The sequence below is a fragment of the Panthera pardus genome, unplaced genomic scaffold (genome assembly GCF_024362965.1).
Source record: "Panthera pardus isolate Hobbes unplaced genomic scaffold, ASM2436296v1 HiC_scaffold_1, whole genome shotgun sequence".
Lineage (NCBI taxonomy): Eukaryota > Metazoa > Chordata > Mammalia > Carnivora > Felidae > Panthera > Panthera pardus.
This window is the reverse complement of record NW_026526654.1, coordinates 81,639,736-81,658,389: the sequence shown is the minus strand read 5'-3', so window position 1 is coordinate 81,658,389 and position 18,654 is coordinate 81,639,736. Positions and strand designations below refer to the sequence as shown.

Genomic DNA, 18,654 nt, shown 5'->3' with positions numbered 1-18,654 from the left:
TCCAATTTCAGCTCAGGTCATGATCCCACAGTTCACGAGTTCAAGCACTGCATGGGGCTCTGTGCTGACAGCTCAGAACCTGGAGCCTGCTTCGGATTCTGTGTCTCCCTCTCTCTCCACCCCTCCCCCTCTTGTGCTCTGTCTCTGTCTCTCTCTCTCTCTCAAAAATAAATAAATATTAAAAAAAAAAAAAGAGTAAATTTCTGGCATACCTACACAACAAACATTACATCTACAAGTTTAAAATGAGCTTGGCCTAGAATCACATTTTATAATACAGGTAGGGCACAGTTACAAAGCCACATTCAAACAAATCACCAGAAACTAATCCCTTTAAAAACTTTTCGAGGGCTCAGTCTGTTGAGCATCCAGCTCTTGACTTCAGCTCAGGTCATGATCTCACAGTTTGTGGGTTCAAGCCCCGCATCCGGCTCTGCACTTGGGATTCTCTCTCTCTCCCCCTCCCCTGCTCGTGCTCTCTTTCTCTCTCAAAATAAATAAACTTAAAAAAAAAAAAAAAAAACACCTCTTCTAGAAATAAGTCAACTAAAGAATGCAACAGAAACTGATATATCTGAGACTTAAGTCTTGAAATGGCATCGTAATTTAAGACCTACCAAAAAATTACTATTAAAAAATGTAGGTAGACATCCATTTTAATATGAATGTCCAAGTGGTAGGAAAGACTTGATAAATACTACCAAGAGAAACAAAAAGCTGTACACTTATCTGAAAGTAATAGAAATCAGAGGATTTTTAAGAATAATAAATACGTGAGCATCTGTCTAACACATTTCATTGTGCAGTAGGTTTTATCGGTGAATGCATATACACTATCTGCCCTCATTGAGCATCTAGTCTGGTAGGGGAAACAAGTAACAAGTAAACAAAACAAAAACACACATAATCATAAACTGCGAAATGCTACGAAAAATGTGGGTGGTCAGGGTGGCTCAAAGGTATTGAGCAAATAAAACAGATTGGAGAGGAAGGCAGGGGCCAGCTCACCTAGGCCCCCGCAGGTCACAGTGAGGAGTTTGGATTTTATTCTAAGTGCACGAGGAAATTTCTGAAATGTGTTCAATAGGGAAGTAACAGGATCCGATTTACATTTTTAAATGATCCTTCTGCCTACCATGTGGGAAAAGGATGGGGTGGGGGGAGGAGAAGAAGCAGAGAAAGAAAAGCCTCTATTACACTACTCAAGGTCAAGCCTCTTAATTCGCAGAAGAGGAAATACAGGTGTAAGCCAGTCAAATGACCTGCCCTAGAATCCAAAGTAGAGATGAGATCTGAGTACAAATTAAGCAAAAAAGATTCTAGGAACTTTCACAAATCAAAATGGTGAGGTTATTAAAGAAAAAAATTAGGGAAACTAAAAGTAAATCATTTGGTTACATTGAGAAATCAACAAAATGGGTGACCATTATCCTTCAAAACAAATACCCAGCTAACCTGGAATAGGGATATCAAATATAAGTAACTGTAGTTTCAGTTCATGGGCTAGACTAACTGTAATACCTAAAAGGGACTGAGTTTTCAGGCAACTAAGATAACCTCACCCAAGATATTATTACCTGTACAGTTTACTAATGATAACAATACTAGCTGCAATAACACCGAAACGATCTTAGACTTCTTTGCTTAGATTTTCACATTAATTGACAAAGGTCAACACTAGCAAGAATCTGATATTTAGCATGAAGTCTAACAGCCCCTTTTCCTCAAAATATTTTAGTATCTTTTTGCTAACATCTCAATTACCCTTATCAAGACAGATTTGTTAATGATCTTTCATTAGTATTGGCTCATCATTCTATTTGAAAAAAAAAAAACGAGGCTAAAATTAGCAACTAACCCAATATTAGATAGAGTCCATTAATAACACAGCTTGGCCTCAAGCACAAACAACGGTTTTTGCATTTTATTGTGTGCCTCCCCACACGGGCAGATGAAGTGGAAGATGGTCAGTTACAGCTCTGAGTCTTGCGTTTCAGGTGACAAGTGAATTAGACCCAGAGAAGGATACCCAGGGTGAGAAAGGATTGAAAAACCACATCATAGAGAGGAGAATCAAGGACACTAGAGACATTTAAGGTAAAGAAGCAAACACTAATGGAGCCACATGACCAACTGACCTGTTTACCTCCATCTCCTCTATCTTATTCTAAAAGAAAGAACTGGGACCAATAGAAAGTAACAAAGGATATAAATTTCAGATCAGCAAAACGATTTTCTAACAATGGGTTCTAACAAAGGGGTCATTGCTCTTGTTAGGTGGTGAGCTACCCAGCATCAGAATTACTAGCTAATTAGTAATAAAAAACCACTGGCCCACAGTCCCAGTGATGTCTAAGTTCATCTCAACTGAGGTCAGCAACATCACACCAGTAGTTTGGAATCGGTCATAGAAGTACTTATACCACAGAAATCAGCTGATGGTATAAATCGGGGCTTGATTGTTTTGTTAACAGTCTAGACTTAAGAAAATAAGGGGGGGGGGGGAATGTTAATGCAGGTGAAACTTAAAAGTCTGTCATTTCCGCAGTTGTTACCTCCTAAATAGCGCAGAAATTAAGGAAATATTTTTCCAGGATCTGAAAACCATGATCCGATTCATCGAAGTTGCTCAAATACCTGCTGAATGAATGAACTACCGACATACATTTCTATTGTTACACTTTCATCTTACTCACTAATGAAAAAAAAATACCACCCAACATTCGTGTCAGAACTACATTTCTCTTCATCTGTTATCTGCAACCATAGGTTGGCCACAGACACAAGATTAGTAAAACTCAGCAGAGGCCTTGTGTGAGAGTCCATTAGCTCTACAAAATTTACAATAATTGTACTATATATTCTATGATTTGTAATGATGTGCTACACATCCTTAACATCAGATTTATAACAAATGTGTGAACGTGTATATACACGCACATTTTCAGGAAACTAGTTACTGAACGTTTACCAGTACACTGCTAGTTAGATGATCATCGTTCGTCAAATAGTACCCATATGATGGTATCCTTTTCTTCAAGGAAAAAAAAAAAAGTTTTCTTCAAGTCACTGTTCATCTGTACAAGGACCCATCAACAGCTCTCAATCCAGCTTATAACATCTCTCCACATCAAACATCCAGACATCCCTACACTTACTCAGGGATGAGAAGGAAAGGAGTCAAAAAGGGTCATTTGTTACGTGAAATTCAATGAAATAAAGTCATTGACATGTAATAATTTTAAATTAATTCTATTAATATAATTTACCATGCTTTATTCTGAATTCTATTTAAAAGCATATACAGCTTTAATCAGTACTGCTCATTTCACTAAGAGTTAATTCACCATAGAGCCATAGTCTGAAAATACTTGAGAATCAGAGTTTTATGAATTACACTTATTTTCGGTTGTAGTACAAAAACATTTCCTCTGCTACCTAATATTTTTAAACCATCTTTTTTCAATAAAAAAATGCATTGATTTCTGTGTCTATTTCTATACCGACCCTAGGTTTAAACAGTTAAATAATAATACATCAAGGGGCGCCTGGGTGGCGCAGTCGGTTAAGCGTCCGACTTCAGCCAGGTCACGATCTCGCGGTCCGTGAGTTCGAGCCCCGCGTCAGGCTCTGGGCTGACGGCTCGGAGCCTGGAGCCTGTTTCCGATTCTGTGTCTCCCTTTCTCTCTGCCCCTCCCCTGTTCATGCTCTGTCTCTCTCTGTCCCAAAAATAAATAAAAAACGTTGAAAAAAATAATAATAATAATAATACATCAAGAGGCACCTGGCCGGCTCAACTGGTGGAGCACGTGACTCTTGATCTCAGAGTTGTGGGCTTGAGCCCCCTGTTGGGTATAGAGATTACTTAGAAAGGATAAAAATCTTTAAAAAGAAATAATAATACATCGAACGTTCTCAGGTACATTCAAATAAGACTGACAAATATAGCTGTAAAGGTGAACTGATTCTTCTGACTCCCTCTCATCAATAAGAAAATAATCAGCGTGAGGTCAGGAGTCACACTTTATTAGAGTCTGTATTCCCAGTCCCTGCAAAGTATGACTAATACAAAGTACGCACACAATAAAGGTGTGTTAAGTAAACAGGGTAACAAACTGGCTTATGATGAGTCTGTGGACCTCAGGGAGAGAAAAACTGTAAGGGCTGGACAACAGATCACCATACACAGTGATGGTTACTGGTTAAAAACCAGTATTTTTAAGCTTGGACCTCACTGGAAACCTGTCAACAGTTTTAAAAAAAGAGCGGGAGGAGGGGGGGACGGGGGGGGGGTGCTTAATCACTCTCAGAAAAGGAGCTGGAAAATCTTATAAAAGGCATCCGTGATACATTAAAATAAGACAGTAAGCGTTTTCAAACAAGAGGCTGCATAGCAAACGGATTAAAAGCCCAGGTGTTCAAAGAGTTCAACTCCTAGTTCCCGCACCGACTTGTGCAGGTACGAGGCTGGTGCCTCAATTTCTTCATATGTAGAACAGGGGAAATAATGCTGAGGTCACAGAAACTTATAGGAATTAAGTAAGCCACCATATATATAAAGCTTCAAACATCCAACGATACTGAGAATCTTGGGTGAGGTATTCTCATGTCCTCACTTTTTTTTTTTACATCTATAAAGTTAAGCGTTGAAGTACAAATTCATCTGAGATCATGAGCTACTGTATACAAATATATAATTATATAATTTTTATACATATTCATGTAACTAAATACTTTTCCTCAAAATAATAGTGTCCTTACTATCGCCAATGCATTCTGAATTTTCTAGTCTACTCTTCTTTAAAAAAAAAAAAAAAAAAAAAAAAGCTGGTTGCAATACACAAAACTAATTTTAAAAAACCAACAGCACTGGGAACCAAAATATCTCTGAGGAGGAGTCCAATACAAGGTACTCATTTTCAAATTAGTTTTCAAAAGCAGTTTCACCTAAACTTCCTCGAACCCTATCACAGGTCTCAGTGAGTTTTAGGGACATTCTAATGGGTATTTGAGTGCTTACAATGATCATAACTGAACCACGTACGCTTTTCAAATACTAATAAACTTTGCATTCGTTTCTCTTAATTGCAGTCCCTTTTGTGTCCAGAGTGACTCAGAAGACATCTTTTATCTTCAAACAACTGTAGAGTTCTCTTTTTAAAAAAATAAAGGGCTTACTTTCCAGTGACATTCTGAGTACTTACATGTCAGTGAAAGAATAGGATTTAGAAAATTATTTGGAACTTTTTAAGAGAAAGACAATTTGCAATCTCCAGAAAAATCTGACATTCAGCAAATGCTGCCTCATTGCTTTGTTCTTTGCTGACGAATCACATTAAAAATCAACATTTATTTAATTGTTCCGGGATTCTTTTCAAATCCAATCCATATTTTTAATCTAGTTTGGTAGGGATATTCCATAATATGAAAAAATCCTAAAATAAAGAGGAAAAAGATCTGTGACTTCACAAATTCCATTCCAAGCTCCATTCCTTAATCTATGACCTGGGGCTAGGTACTTCGGCTCTCTCCCTCGGTTTCTTCATTTGTAAAATGGGAAAAAGGGGACTACCTACTTCATGGGATGGTTTCACGGATTAATGTCTAATTACTCTGAATGCTGCCCAACAAGGAAGCATCCAAATAAACCAAGACCAAGGTTATTCTCTTGCGTTATGTGAAATTACGGTGAAAGCCTGGCATTTCCTCACACAGTTCTAAAAGTTTTCCTGAAAGCTACGAGCAGAGTGAGGGTTGGACTTTAGCCCCTACTTTATGTTCCAAAGTGCACGCCAGGGTTAACTGACAAAATGAAGAACAAGGAAAGAAACAAAAATGACAGATAACATAGAGATTTTTAAGTATCCATTCAGATGGCTTTTGATAATGGGGGGAAAACAGTACAATTTCACCAGCAGGAACAATTAATTAATTTATTGGTGTCCCTCATGAATCCCAAAAAGGATCGGAGATGGAATCACTTACTGTTTTATGGTAATAATAGCTCCGACAAGTTATCAATGTAAAAATATCTAATTCCTTTGCTGTGTCCTAGTGAGGCAGACAAGCAGAATCTATCTCTGAATCTAGCTCATGAGAAATACTCCAAAAACACCGGTTGTATTCTACCAGACACAAGGCCTAGGAAGGTGGTCTGTGCAGAGTCCTTATCTTCTAATTGAAATCATACATCATAAAAATATTCCAACACAGCATCTAATCTTTAAGGATAACAACTTGCTATTAGTGGTAAGTTATATTTTCATTATAAGTGTTCTGGTATCTACATGATGACATATCCTGAATCTCTAGCTAGGAAAATGTTCAACTTCTTGGTCGCAATTCAATAATCATCATCATTCATTTATGACGTCACAATGGAAATGGGAAATGCTATCGCTAAAAATCTAATTTTGTTTTCACTAAAACTAAAGCTAAAAGATGGGTCAGATCATCCTGGCTGGCTCCCTACTCTATAAGATTATCTTCAGCCCATGTTTCTAAAGTCCATTGTAAGGGCAGTACAGAATCGCCACCTAGTACTATGTTTATTCACGGATGAATTTCCCAGATAAAGTAAATGCACACAGTGAACCCCAACCCAGGAAAATTCTCTCGTTAAGAGAAAAAAAACCGATATCCGCGTTAAGTCCTTCCCCTACAACTGTTTTCATTTATTGCTCATTTCAATTCAGAATACTTGTTCAAATATATTTTAAGTTTTAAAACTTTGAGTATTTCTCCCAAAGACCCGTTTTACTAAAGATCTGTGAGTCTTTATTGAAATACACCTCTGAGGTTATTAGCATTGCGGGGTTCTGCTTAGATTGCAAAGACTGCTTGGAGTTCTGAATCAGACTTTTTTTTTGTTTTCACTCTCTTCCGTGTCAAAACCGGGGTACCCTGAAAACCCGAAAGACGTGATAATATTCACCAAAAGCCATGGGCCTCAAGTGAACGAGTTACAAAGAGAGTCTTGCCTTATCCTCTCTTCCTTTTGCTCTATAATCCTTGTCTCTACTGGTGGAGGGTTTTTCACTCTTCGATATAGGATGTGCTCGGCCCACAGGTCCCCGGGCTCCCGCTCCGGGCATTTCTTTCCTCAGAGGTCTTACTTCTCGATTGGGACGCCTTATCTGAGGTGGAGCTCTGACAGGAAAAAAATGAAAATGAAAATTAATCAAAGGCAAAAGTAGTTTGACGCTCTTGTAGTCAATAAAACTATTCAATCAAGAAGCCCTAAATCTCCATCGTTTCCCTTTTGCCAATTCATAGCTACAACTATTAGATCAGTTCTTAAAAGTACTTTTCGGGGGGGGGGGGGCAGTAGTGCTTTTCTATAAAATAGACTGGTTGATACAATTTTTAAGTACATATAAATGATATGTATAACAGCAATTATTTTGTCAAAAATAACTATTAATCACCAATAGAGGGCAATACAGACTATTTCCATCTAACAATCTTAATAGTGTAATGGAAAGTCAATTACTTTATTCATTACTGTCTTAAACCCAAACTAAGTAACTTTTAAAAAAACAAATGCATTTGAAACTAATATCACATTGCATGTAAATTATACTTCAACTTTTGCAAAAGCATTAAAAGCTGAAAGGACAGGAATTCAAAATACAACTATTCGCGCAGTCGACTTAATTTACTGATTACAATCAAAATTATTTCCTCTGCTTCTGTGCTGGAAAATCCACCATTTCATTCATCAAATTATAAGCAGTAGGGCTAAACAATGCAATTTTTCACATGCAAATTCACTTTTGTGTGAAAATGTTATTCTTGCATCGAAGGTGCCAAAAATCACAGGATCGTTCAAATTACACAGGCCCCCAGATGTGAACGAAGAACTCAGAGCCCCATGTATGGCGAAGGATGTTAACTAGACACATGGCAGCCCATTTCACAACATACAAAAATACTGAATCGTCAGGTTCTACACCTGACGCTAATGTTGCATGTCAATTATACCTCAATGTCTTTTAAGTGTTGACAACTACATAAAAGTAAGCATGGGCACCAAGTGACGCATTTTGTTCCCTGTGATGCAAAACACTTCCTCTTCAATAGCGAAACTCTAAGGTTTCTTAGCACAGTATTTAGCATCTCTCTTTGGGTGCTACGGGGACTCTATCCACTCTGTGCCTAATCTCTTGGTTCTTCTTCCTTGGACTGTCTCTGCTTCTGTTTTCCTATCTTTTCTCTCTCTACTGCTCTGCCTTCACTTGTAGCCCTTGAGATCCCATATGTGTATTCCTTTTTTTTTTTTTACCCATATGCCCTACCTATTATTATCCCTTTTCCAACTTCAGGCTTTCAGTTCATCCAACTCATCACGGAGTCTCTCTCCCTGATATCAGAAGTGAGACATGTCTATAACTCAGAACCCAGCAACACGGAAAAACAGATGAAAAGCCAGGAAGGATGCCAACTTAAGGCAACAGAGGTAAAAAAAAAAACCAAAAACAAAAAACTGTTGACATATGGCAGGTCTAATACAGCATCTTCAGACTGTTGGAATGAGACCGCCGCATGAAACTGCTGGGATAAGAGAAGCTAGGGCTCTTCGGTCATTACACACTGACATCTGAATCCTTGGAGCTGACTCAGCTCAATAATTATTTATTGACCACCTATTAGGAGGTATATGGCCACTAGTGTGCTAGGCCCCAGGAGGAGACAAAGATGAATGGGCAATCTTGTGAAAGACATCACGGGAAAGGAACTGGTTACAAGGCATTTTCAAATACAAAGATATTACTGCATTATCAGTTTAGGGCAAGCTTAGTCTTTTAAGCATCTGCCAACAAAGCAACACTGTGATGAGACGGATTTAAGACAACCAAAAACGTTACGCGCTCTGTTCCCGGCATTTCACTGCAACAACTATCTTTTGACCGAGCGTTTGCTCCGTTTCGCTGACGGAGCGGAAAGCAGCAGGGCAGCCCTTTACTCTGGGGTGCGCGCATTTGCGCGTGCGTAAACGCCTTCCCGGAATCGGACTCGTGGGGAAGGCCCAAGACCACACAAGGAGAGCCGCGCTCTCTTCCACGCACAACGTACGTCAAGTCCGCCCTTCTGGTGGCAGCTGCGCCTGCTATTCAAACAGTCCGTCGTTGTCTGTGGGCCTGCTTTTTAGAGGCACAGGCAGCCTGAAGCTTTTGCTCCCCAGCAGCAAGCCCGTCCCCTACAGCTGCGTGCCAGGCTGCTCGTCAGTTGCTGGGCTTGCCCGCGAGGCCTCAGCGCCCGGGGCTGAGCCGTAGTGAGTCCTGAAACGTTTCTTCTGCCTTCGCGGCTGGCACATTCCCCGCCTCGGCTTGCTCTCCAGCGGTGGCTTAGGGGTCCCGCTTCAGTCCGGTTGGCACACGCATCCAGCCCAGGCAGGCTGTGCCGTGAGAAGAATGATGTCCAAGCTCTGGCACAGGCTTGCGTCCCAAGTGTTCGCTGCCGCTGACCTTGTCGCGCCACTCACCATTCTGATGGGCTTGTATGCGGTCTGAACGAAACTGCTCGAGAAGCCAGAGGTGCCCTTTGGGGCAAGACCCGCAACCTCGCGGAAAGGGTGCCTGTGCTCCGAGAAAAAGTCTTCGGTTGCATCTCGCTGCGGTTGGATATTACATTTGTAACAGACCCTGGCAACTTCCCAAAGGACATCCTTGATTCTGTTCTGTACTTCCTCCATTAGCGCATCACTGCACAATGTCATGCTTCAATTTAAGGATTCAGTGACAGCTTCCAGGCTGAGGGGGGAAAAAAGAAGTCTCGGGGCTTCTTTTACGGGTCTCGTTTAAAAAGAGGCTTCAGTAGGGTTACATGGCACCACCAACCTCTGCCCCGATGGTCAAAGAGAAGACGACACTGTACTAGCTTACAGTATTCCCGAGATAGAGAATATCTGATCGAGCTGCAGATACAAGATTAGAAAGTCTGCACTATACTCAGTTCTCCTAGATTCCCCTCTAGAAACGGAAAGAAATGCGCTTTCTGTCATATGCAAATAAGCCTAATTTGTTCCAAAATCCAGTGTTTCCTCTTTCTAAGCTATATTAAGTATCAACATTCTATGGAAACGTTCTTATCAGCACTAGTTGTAACAGCCAACACCTGAAAACAACCCAACTGTCCAGTATCAGAACAAATGCATATATATTCACATAATGATATAATTCACAATATACACATGAACGTGAATTATAACCACATGGAACAACACTAGATGAATCTCAGGACAATTATGGTGAGTGAAAAGGTGGGTTCAAAAGACAGACAGACAGCAACATAGGATACTGTTTGGGGACATAAATATGTGTACTAAAAGTAAAGAAAGGCAAGGGAATGATAAATCCCAAGTCCAGGACAGTGCCTAACTCTGAACGGGGAGGGAGGGGAATGGAATGCAGAGGAGCTCATAGGGGATCTTCAAAAGCAACAGTTCAGTTCTTTATCGTAAACTCTTCGCGGGGTCCATGGAAGCTATTGTGTTGTGACGCCTTCTACCGTCCGTAATTTGAATTATTTACATTATCTGCTCAGTAGTTAATGAAACTTTAAATCTGATTATACTACAACACTGAGTAAAAGATCCGGGCACCTAAAAAGCGAAATTACAGAATTGCTACAAAGTTTTTGGCATGTTCCAGAAAGACGCACGTGCTAGGGGGCGTGGGCTCAGAGTCCATATCCTCGGTTGAACCTACTAGACTACTGCCTGGCAAATCTCCATAAAACATCAGGCAACAGAAAGAGAACTGTCTGTATTATAGCACCACTCTTCCATGGTTCCAGAAGTCAAGGGAAGAAGCCCTCTTTCGAAGACACCCTTCATTCCACACCATATTAAGTAACAGGGTCTACAATACTAGCACAATTTTCTCCAATTGTTCTTAAGATTCCTACCCATTGACCTCTATTTCTTCTAGCATTTTGTTTCATCATTATTCTAATTTTTTTTTGTTCATACATTGTTAGAATTCTGGTATAAGAATAAGTAATTTAGAACAGGTCCTATATATGCCCAAGAACATAACCCAGATTGTTTACATTTAACTTCTGGACAAGAAGGAAAAATAATTTTATTTTGCTATCAGATTAACTTACATAACTACAGAATTAAATAAACAGAAAAACACCTCCTCCACATCTAATAAAAAGATAAGAAACATAAGTTCCAAGTAGTTCATACTGATATTTTGGCTATAAGAACTTGGGAGTCAACATATGAGACTTCTGAGTCCAGGAGAAATTATCTGTTAAGAAATCAGGAGGTAAAAAACAAAGCTTAGGGGCGCCTGGGTGGCGCAGTCGGTTAAGCGTCCGACTTCAGCCAGGTCACGATCTCGCAGTCCGTGAGTTCGAGCCCCGCGTCAGGCTCTGGGCTGACGGCTCAGAGCCTGGAGCCTGTTTCCGATTCTGTGTCTCCCTCTCTCTCTGCCCCTTCCCCCGTTCATGTTCTGCCTCTCTCTGTCCCAAAAATAAATAAACGTTGAAAAATGTAACTACTCTTTAAAAAAAAAAAAAAAAAGAAAAAACAAACAAACAAACAAACAAACAAAGCTTAAATAGAAATGAGAGGACTTAGGATTTGAAACTAAACATTAATGATTAAGAATTTTATGTCCACTCTCATCATATATATGACTGCTATTTTTTCAAATCAGTAAATATTTATTGTTTACCTAATAAGTACAGAACTATGCTGGGTATACTACTGACATAAAAACATTGCAGGGCACCTGGGTGGCTCCGTCAGTTAAGCGTCCGACTCTTGGTTTTGGCTCAGGTCATGATCTAATAGTTCGCAAGATGGGCTCTATGCTGGCAGCGTGGAGCCTGCTTGGGATTCTCTCTCCCTCTCTCTGCCCCTCCCCACTCGTGCTCTCTCTCTCTCTCTCTCTCAAAAAAAAAAAAATTGGTCTACCAATTACTGATTATATGAGCATATTACTTACTATCTATACTCGTCATGTTCTTCCTCTGTAAATGGAGATGTTAATACTTCATAGAATTTGTAAATCTATTTGTCACTAATATAACATGTTCAGTAAAATGTAAACACAGTACACAACTCAATAAATATTAATACCATATAACCACCAGTAGATGAAGATATAGAACACTTCCCAATATCTCAGAAAGCTTTTTCATGGTTCCTTTTAGTCAACATCAACCCAGAAGGTAAGCACTATCTGACCTTATTATCGTAAGTTGGGTTTGCCTGTGCTAGTTTCAGAGAAATGGAATCCTACGGTACATACTTTTACTTGGTCTTTCTCTCAACATTACCTGTGAAATCCATCCATGTTCCTGCACGGAGCATGAGTTCATCTTCCTTCAACGTTGTGCGGTATTTTATTGTGTAAATATAATTACAACATATCTATTCTACCGTTGATGAACACTTGCGCTGTTTTCCATTTGACGCTATTATTAAAGCTTCTACGAATATGGGGTTATGTTCATGGTAAACGTAAGCATTCATTTCTTTGTTATGTACCCAGGAACAGAACTGCTGGATCATCAAGTACATGTACGAGTAGCTTTAGCAAATGTAGCCAAACAGTTTTCCAAAGTGATGACGTCATGCTACGTTCGCATCAACAATATATAAGACTAGCAGTCACCCCATCCCAGCCATTCTGGTGGAGGTACAATGGCATCTCATTATAGCTTTACTTTGCCTTTCCTGACTATGGATGCTGAGCCCCTTTTCAACAATATGCTTCTTGGCCACGTAAACGCTGTCTTTTGTACAGTATCTATTCCAGCTTTTAGTTCACCTTTTTTTTTTCAACCAGTTGTCTTTTTCTTATTGATTTATTGACTGTCATTCTTTATATATTCTGGATGCAAGTCCTTTGTCAGATACAGGCACTGTAAATATCTTCTAGTATATGGCTTGCCTTTTCACTCTCTTACTGGTGTCTCTCTTCATGACGAGAAGTTCATAGTTTTAGAATTCTGATTTACCAGTCTTTTCTCTTTAATAATTTTGTGTCCAGTTTCATAAGTCTGTGCTACTCCAAAATCATGATATTATCCTTTCATGTTCTCTTCTGGAAGCTTTATCTTACTATCTTTTACATTTTAGGTAATGATCTATTTCAAATTAATTCTTCTATATGATGTGTGGTAGGAGGGGTCAAGATTTCCTCCCCCCATAAATACTCAATTAACCCAGAAGGATTTAGTGACAAGACCCACCTTTCCCTACTAAACTGCAGTGGCACCTTCTGCATAAATAAGTGACTTCACAAAAGTTAACCTTCAATGATAAGTCCCAGTTCTAAAAAGAACTTTAGACATTTTAGTTGTTAGGCCATGTTAGGCCTAACAGGCCATGTTAGGTTAAGTCTTCCCTCATTATCCAACGAATAAATCAATCACACCCAGAAATACATTGTAACTATAGGTCTTCAAATACACTGAACAACTATATGAGTTGTCTTGTATCCTCTAGGGTACCTTTCATACTCTTCAGAAGCTTAATTTGATTTTTAAAAGTATTCAACTTATTAAAGTTAAAAAATGTAAAAATTCAGTTATTCCTTAAAACTTTTAGATTCAGCTCACAAATCTTTTCCTATATACAAGACTGACAGATTTTAGAAGTCATTTTTAAGATGCTTTTGAACAGTGTTTTGTCCCATTTCAAACCTGGTTAATTAAATGCCACCAAAATTTTTTACCTACATTTATAAACGTATTTTATTTCCTTCTTAGTTCCTCAACTGTCTTACTCAATAAAGCATAATAATTTACATATAAATATTTTTATAAACCTATTAATTAGACTTATAAATAAGCCTAAACTTCTCCTAAATGTTCCACAAAAGTGACTTACCATAAATTTTTATGTAAAAAATCACAGACCTCCATTATTCCATAATACATTAAAAAAAATTTTTAATGTTTATTTATTTTTGACAGAGAGACAGAGCGTGAGCAGAGGAGGGGCAGAGAAAGAGGGAGACACAGAATCTGATGCAGGCTCCAGGTTCCGAGCCATCAGCACAGAGCCCGACGTGGGGCTCGAACTCACAGACCACGAGATCATGACCTGAGCCAAAGTCGGGCGCTCAACCGACTGAGCCACCCAGGCACCCCGTATTCCATAATACATTTAAAGGTGGAATTGCATGCTTATCACCCTCACTAGCCATATATCCTTAAATTACAAGTACATAAAAATGATAAGTAAATATGCAAATATGCACATATCCCTTAACAGAAAAATATTACTCTGATTCTCTTAGACATTTCTATTCTTAATTCTAAATCTTCCTGGAGTTGAAAGATGCTTATCCACTACAGAAGACAACTGTCATCCAAGTTAACCAAGGGAAGATTTAACCAGAAATTTCAGCTGGTATAAGATCTGGAGCTACAGACACCCTCACACCAAATATTATGCAAGACCATTTAATGTCACAGGGTTCTTAACATTTTGCCATTATCCACAACCAGCCGGCTGGGATAGAAACTAAACCTTTGTCAGTAATTTTGATGGGACATACTGATCCTTATTTAAAGCCGCTGTGCCTGTCATTCTACCACTTCAGAGGTGGGGACAGAGGAGATGATACCGTTACTAATTCATCAGTCTAATGGTAGAATTCCTCCACTCCCAGGAAGGTTAATTACCTGATTGTACTTTGCTCTTCTTTACCTAAAGATAGACAAGCCTTGTGTTTTCCATGAAACTCTAAAGACTTTTAAATCTGAAAAACTTGGGGCGCCGGGGTGGCTCAGTCAGTTGAGCATCCAACTCTTGATCTGGGCTCAGGTCATGATTCCAGGGTCATGGGATTGAGTTCCCAATCGGACTCTGCACGGAGCATGGAGCCTGCTTAAGAGTCTCTCTCTCTCTCTCTCTCTCTCTCTCTGTCCCTCTTCCCTACTGGTGCTCTCTCTAGAATAAAAAATAAATAAAAATAAAAGTAAATTTGAGGGGTGCCTGGGTGGCTCAGTTGGTTGAGCATCCAACTTTAGCTCAGGTCATGATCTCACAGTCTGTGAGTTCGAGCCCCACGTCGGGCTCTGGGCTGACAGCTCAGAGCCTGGAGCCGGCTTCAGATCCTGTGTCTCCCTCTCTCTCTGCCCCTCCCCCACTCACGCTCTGTCTCTATCAATAAATGAACGTTAAAAAAAATTTAAAAAAATAAATAAATTTGAACACTTAAAATATTTATTCTCTGCCTAACTCTAAAGACCTCAAAACTAGATGTATAATGGCACTCTTACGGGTTATAAAGGCTACATAATTTCTACAAATATTAAAATTATACCAGTTGAACTTTAGTTATCTCACAGTTCTTTGTCTAGCTTACAGTCAAGTTCTAAGATTATCCTATTTATTTTTAAAACACACAGACACAAAAAACATATGAGATAGTCCCTGCATCCAAGAAGCTTAAAATTTGGCTGAAAATATATTCATATTTTAAGAAATATACTGGACATCCCGTTCTGTCCACACATAAATCTTACAGCTAAAGCCTTGCTGAGCAGCTCCCCACTAAACTAGAAACAAGAGTCCTCAAAGACAACAAATTGTAGGATAAGACCTTCAAGAACTTATAATAATAGAAGTATGAAAAAACACGGTAACAACAACAAAAATAAGCTGAAACCCTTCCCACTATCAACCGTGTAGGAATTCTGGATAAAATGTAACAAATACCCTTTTACATACATAGGTGATATTACCAGAGGGTAAGAGAAATACCTAATGGCCAAAAAACAAATAAAAGAGAGCTGATGACATGACAGTCCTTTAGGCTTTCCAGGCCTCACACACTTAAGGACTTGAGATTTAAATTTTTTTTTTTTTAACCTTTATTTATTTTTGAGACAGAGAGAGACAGAGCATGAACAGGGGAGGGGCAGAGAGAGAGGGAGACACAGAATCTGAAGCAGGCTCCAGGCTCTGAGCCATCAGCCCAGAGCCCGACACGGGGCTCGAACTCACGGACCGCAAGATCGTGACCTGAGCTGAAGTCAGATGCTTAACCGACTGAGCCACCCAGGCGCCCCAAGGACTTGAGATTTAATGACCACACAGAAAGACCTGAGGCCCCACGTCAATCAAAGAAGTTGCACTGAGACTATCACATAAAGCCAGGACTGTCCAAGGACTACAATCTCAGTGAAAGAGTTGAATTTATTTATTTATTTTTAAACGTTTATTTGTTATTGAGAGACAGAGCGTGGGAGGGGCAGAGACACAGAATCCGAAGCAGGCTCCAGGCTCTGAGTTGTCAGCACAGGGCCCGGTGCGGGGCTCGAACTCATCAACAGTGAGACCATGACCTGAGCCGAAGTCAGACACTCAACCGACTGAGCCATCCAGACGCCCCAAGAGTTGAATTTAAAACACACATGTGGAAGAAGCAAGTACATCTGTTTATCTGGCCTATGTTCCATATTTGTGGAGTGAAGCAAATGTCTCCCCTAGAAATAGTAACCAAGGGCCTGCTGTCATGTGATTTGGGATTCAGTTTTATAGCTCAAAGAAATTTTCCTAAAAGTGGTCCTGGGCAGGTAACATTCCAGGGCACCTGGCTGAAGCAAACACAGACTCTCAGGAGTGACATCCCTCCAAACAAGCCACATCTTTTTTTTTTTTTTTTTTTTTTAATTTTTTTTAACGTTTATTTATTTTTGAGACAGAGAGAGACAGAGCATGAACGGGGGAGGGTCAGAGAGAGGGAGACACAGAATCTGAAACAGGCTCCAGGCTCTGAGCTGTCAGCACAGAGCCCGATGCGGGGCTCGAACTCATGGACCACGAGATCATGACCTGAGCCGAAGTCGGACGCTTAACCGACTGAGCCACCCAGGCACCCCCAAACAAGCCACATCTTAAAATGACTAAAACCATGGAGAGACATTAACTTTACCACCAACAAGAGCCATCAGGAAAAAAAAAAAAAGAAAAAGTTAAAACTCCCAATAACTTCTGATAATAGAACTATCAATTATAGACTATAAAATGAATGTTTAAGATGGTTTTGGGGGGCACCTGGGGGGCTCAGTCAGTTAAGCATCCAATTTTGGCTCAGGTTGTGATCTCATGGTCATGTTGGGCTCTGCACTGGGCATGGAACCTGCTTAAGATTCTCTGTCTCCCTCTCTCTCTGCCCCTCTCCCCCACTTGCATGCACACATGCTATCCCTCTCTCTCAAAAAAAAATAAATAAATAAAATAATTTTTTTTAAAAAGATGGTTTTTAAAAGCATAAAGAATTTGAAACAGGGGCACCTGGGTGGCTCCGTCAGTTAAGCATCCGACTCTTGATCTCAGCTCAGGTCATGATCTCACGGTTTCATGGGTTCAAGCCCCGTATCAGGATCTGTGCTGACAGTGTGGAGCCAGCCTGGGATTCTTTCTCTCTCCTCTCTTTCTGCCTCTCCCCAACTTGTACTGTCTCTCTCTCTCTCTCTCTCTCTCTCTCTCTCTCTCTCTCAAAATAAACATTTTAAAAAATTAAAAAAAAAAAAGAATTTGAAAGGAAAGAAATACAAGTCTTAAGGAATGTAAGTGAAAATAAAGCCACACTTAGATAAGTCATCACAGAACTGTTTAACACCAAAGACAAAAATAAAATCAGGAAAACACTGGGAGAGAAAAGACAAGTTATCTACAGTTAGGCTGATAATATAAATGAGAAGGCAAAAATAATACAATTACTAATGTCCTCTTCAAAGCATAGAGAACAAAGAATCTAGTATTCGATACTAAACTATCATTTAAAACTTACAGGAAAACAAGTCTGAGACAAAACCTGAGGGTTTACCACTAAAAGAGACATGTGTAAGAACTCCTGAAGAATGTACTTCCACAAAGAAACGGATTCTAGAAAGGGTGAAATGCAAGGAATGGTGAACAAAACAATTGGTAAACACATGGATAAACCGAAGCATTTTATTAGCTCATTCATTCGGCAAATATTTACCGAATGCCTACACTATGCCCAGCACTATTCTTGGTGCTGGGGGTACAGCAGTGAAAAGGTCAAAGGCCTTGACCTCACAGAGCTTCCAATATAGTAGGGATAGTTAACAGTAGGTGTAGACCATAGTATCAGGCGTCAATAAGGACTGTAAAGAAAAGCAAAGCAGAACAAGAGGACCGAGTGACGACAAGCGAGGGGGTACATTTTTTAAAACATTTTTTGAGTATAGCTGACACATTACATTAGTTTTACATGTACAACATGGTGATTCAACATCTCTATGTTATGCTGTGCTCACCACAAGTGCAGCAACCATCTGTCGCCATACAACGTTATTACAATATCATCGACTACATTCCCTAGGCTTTACTTTTTTTTTTTAATATGAAATTTATCGTCAAATTGGTTTCCATACAACACCCAGTGCTCCTCCCAACAGGTGCCCTCCTCCATGCCCATCACCCACTTTCCCCTCTCCCCCACCCCCATCCACCCTCAGTTTATTCTCAGTTTTTAAGAGTCTCTTGTGGTTTGGCTCCCTCCCTCTCTAATTTTTTTTGTTCCCTTTCCCCTCCCCCATGGTCTTCTGTTAAGTCTCTCAGGATCCATCTAAGAGTGAAAACATATAGTAGCCTAGGCTTTACTTTTTGTTCCCATGGCTTATTCACTCTATACGTGGAAGCCTGTA

The 18,654-nt window shown here is 39.8% G+C and overlaps 1 protein-coding gene across 7 annotated transcripts in view; it reads right to left on the bottom strand.

The window, feature by feature from the left end:
* Window positions 1–18,654, bottom strand: part of KATNAL1 (katanin catalytic subunit A1 like 1) — a 101,094-nt gene that overhangs the window by 47,168 nt on the left and 35,272 nt on the right. For all 7 annotated transcript variants that reach the window (XM_019447869.2, XM_019447866.2, XM_019447865.2 and 4 more), the window contains one exon: window positions 6,981–7,149. In XM_019447869.2, coding sequence (XP_019303414.2) covers window positions 6,981–7,149 — 169 coding nt within the window. The remainder of the gene's footprint in view (window positions 1–6,980; window positions 7,150–18,654) is intronic.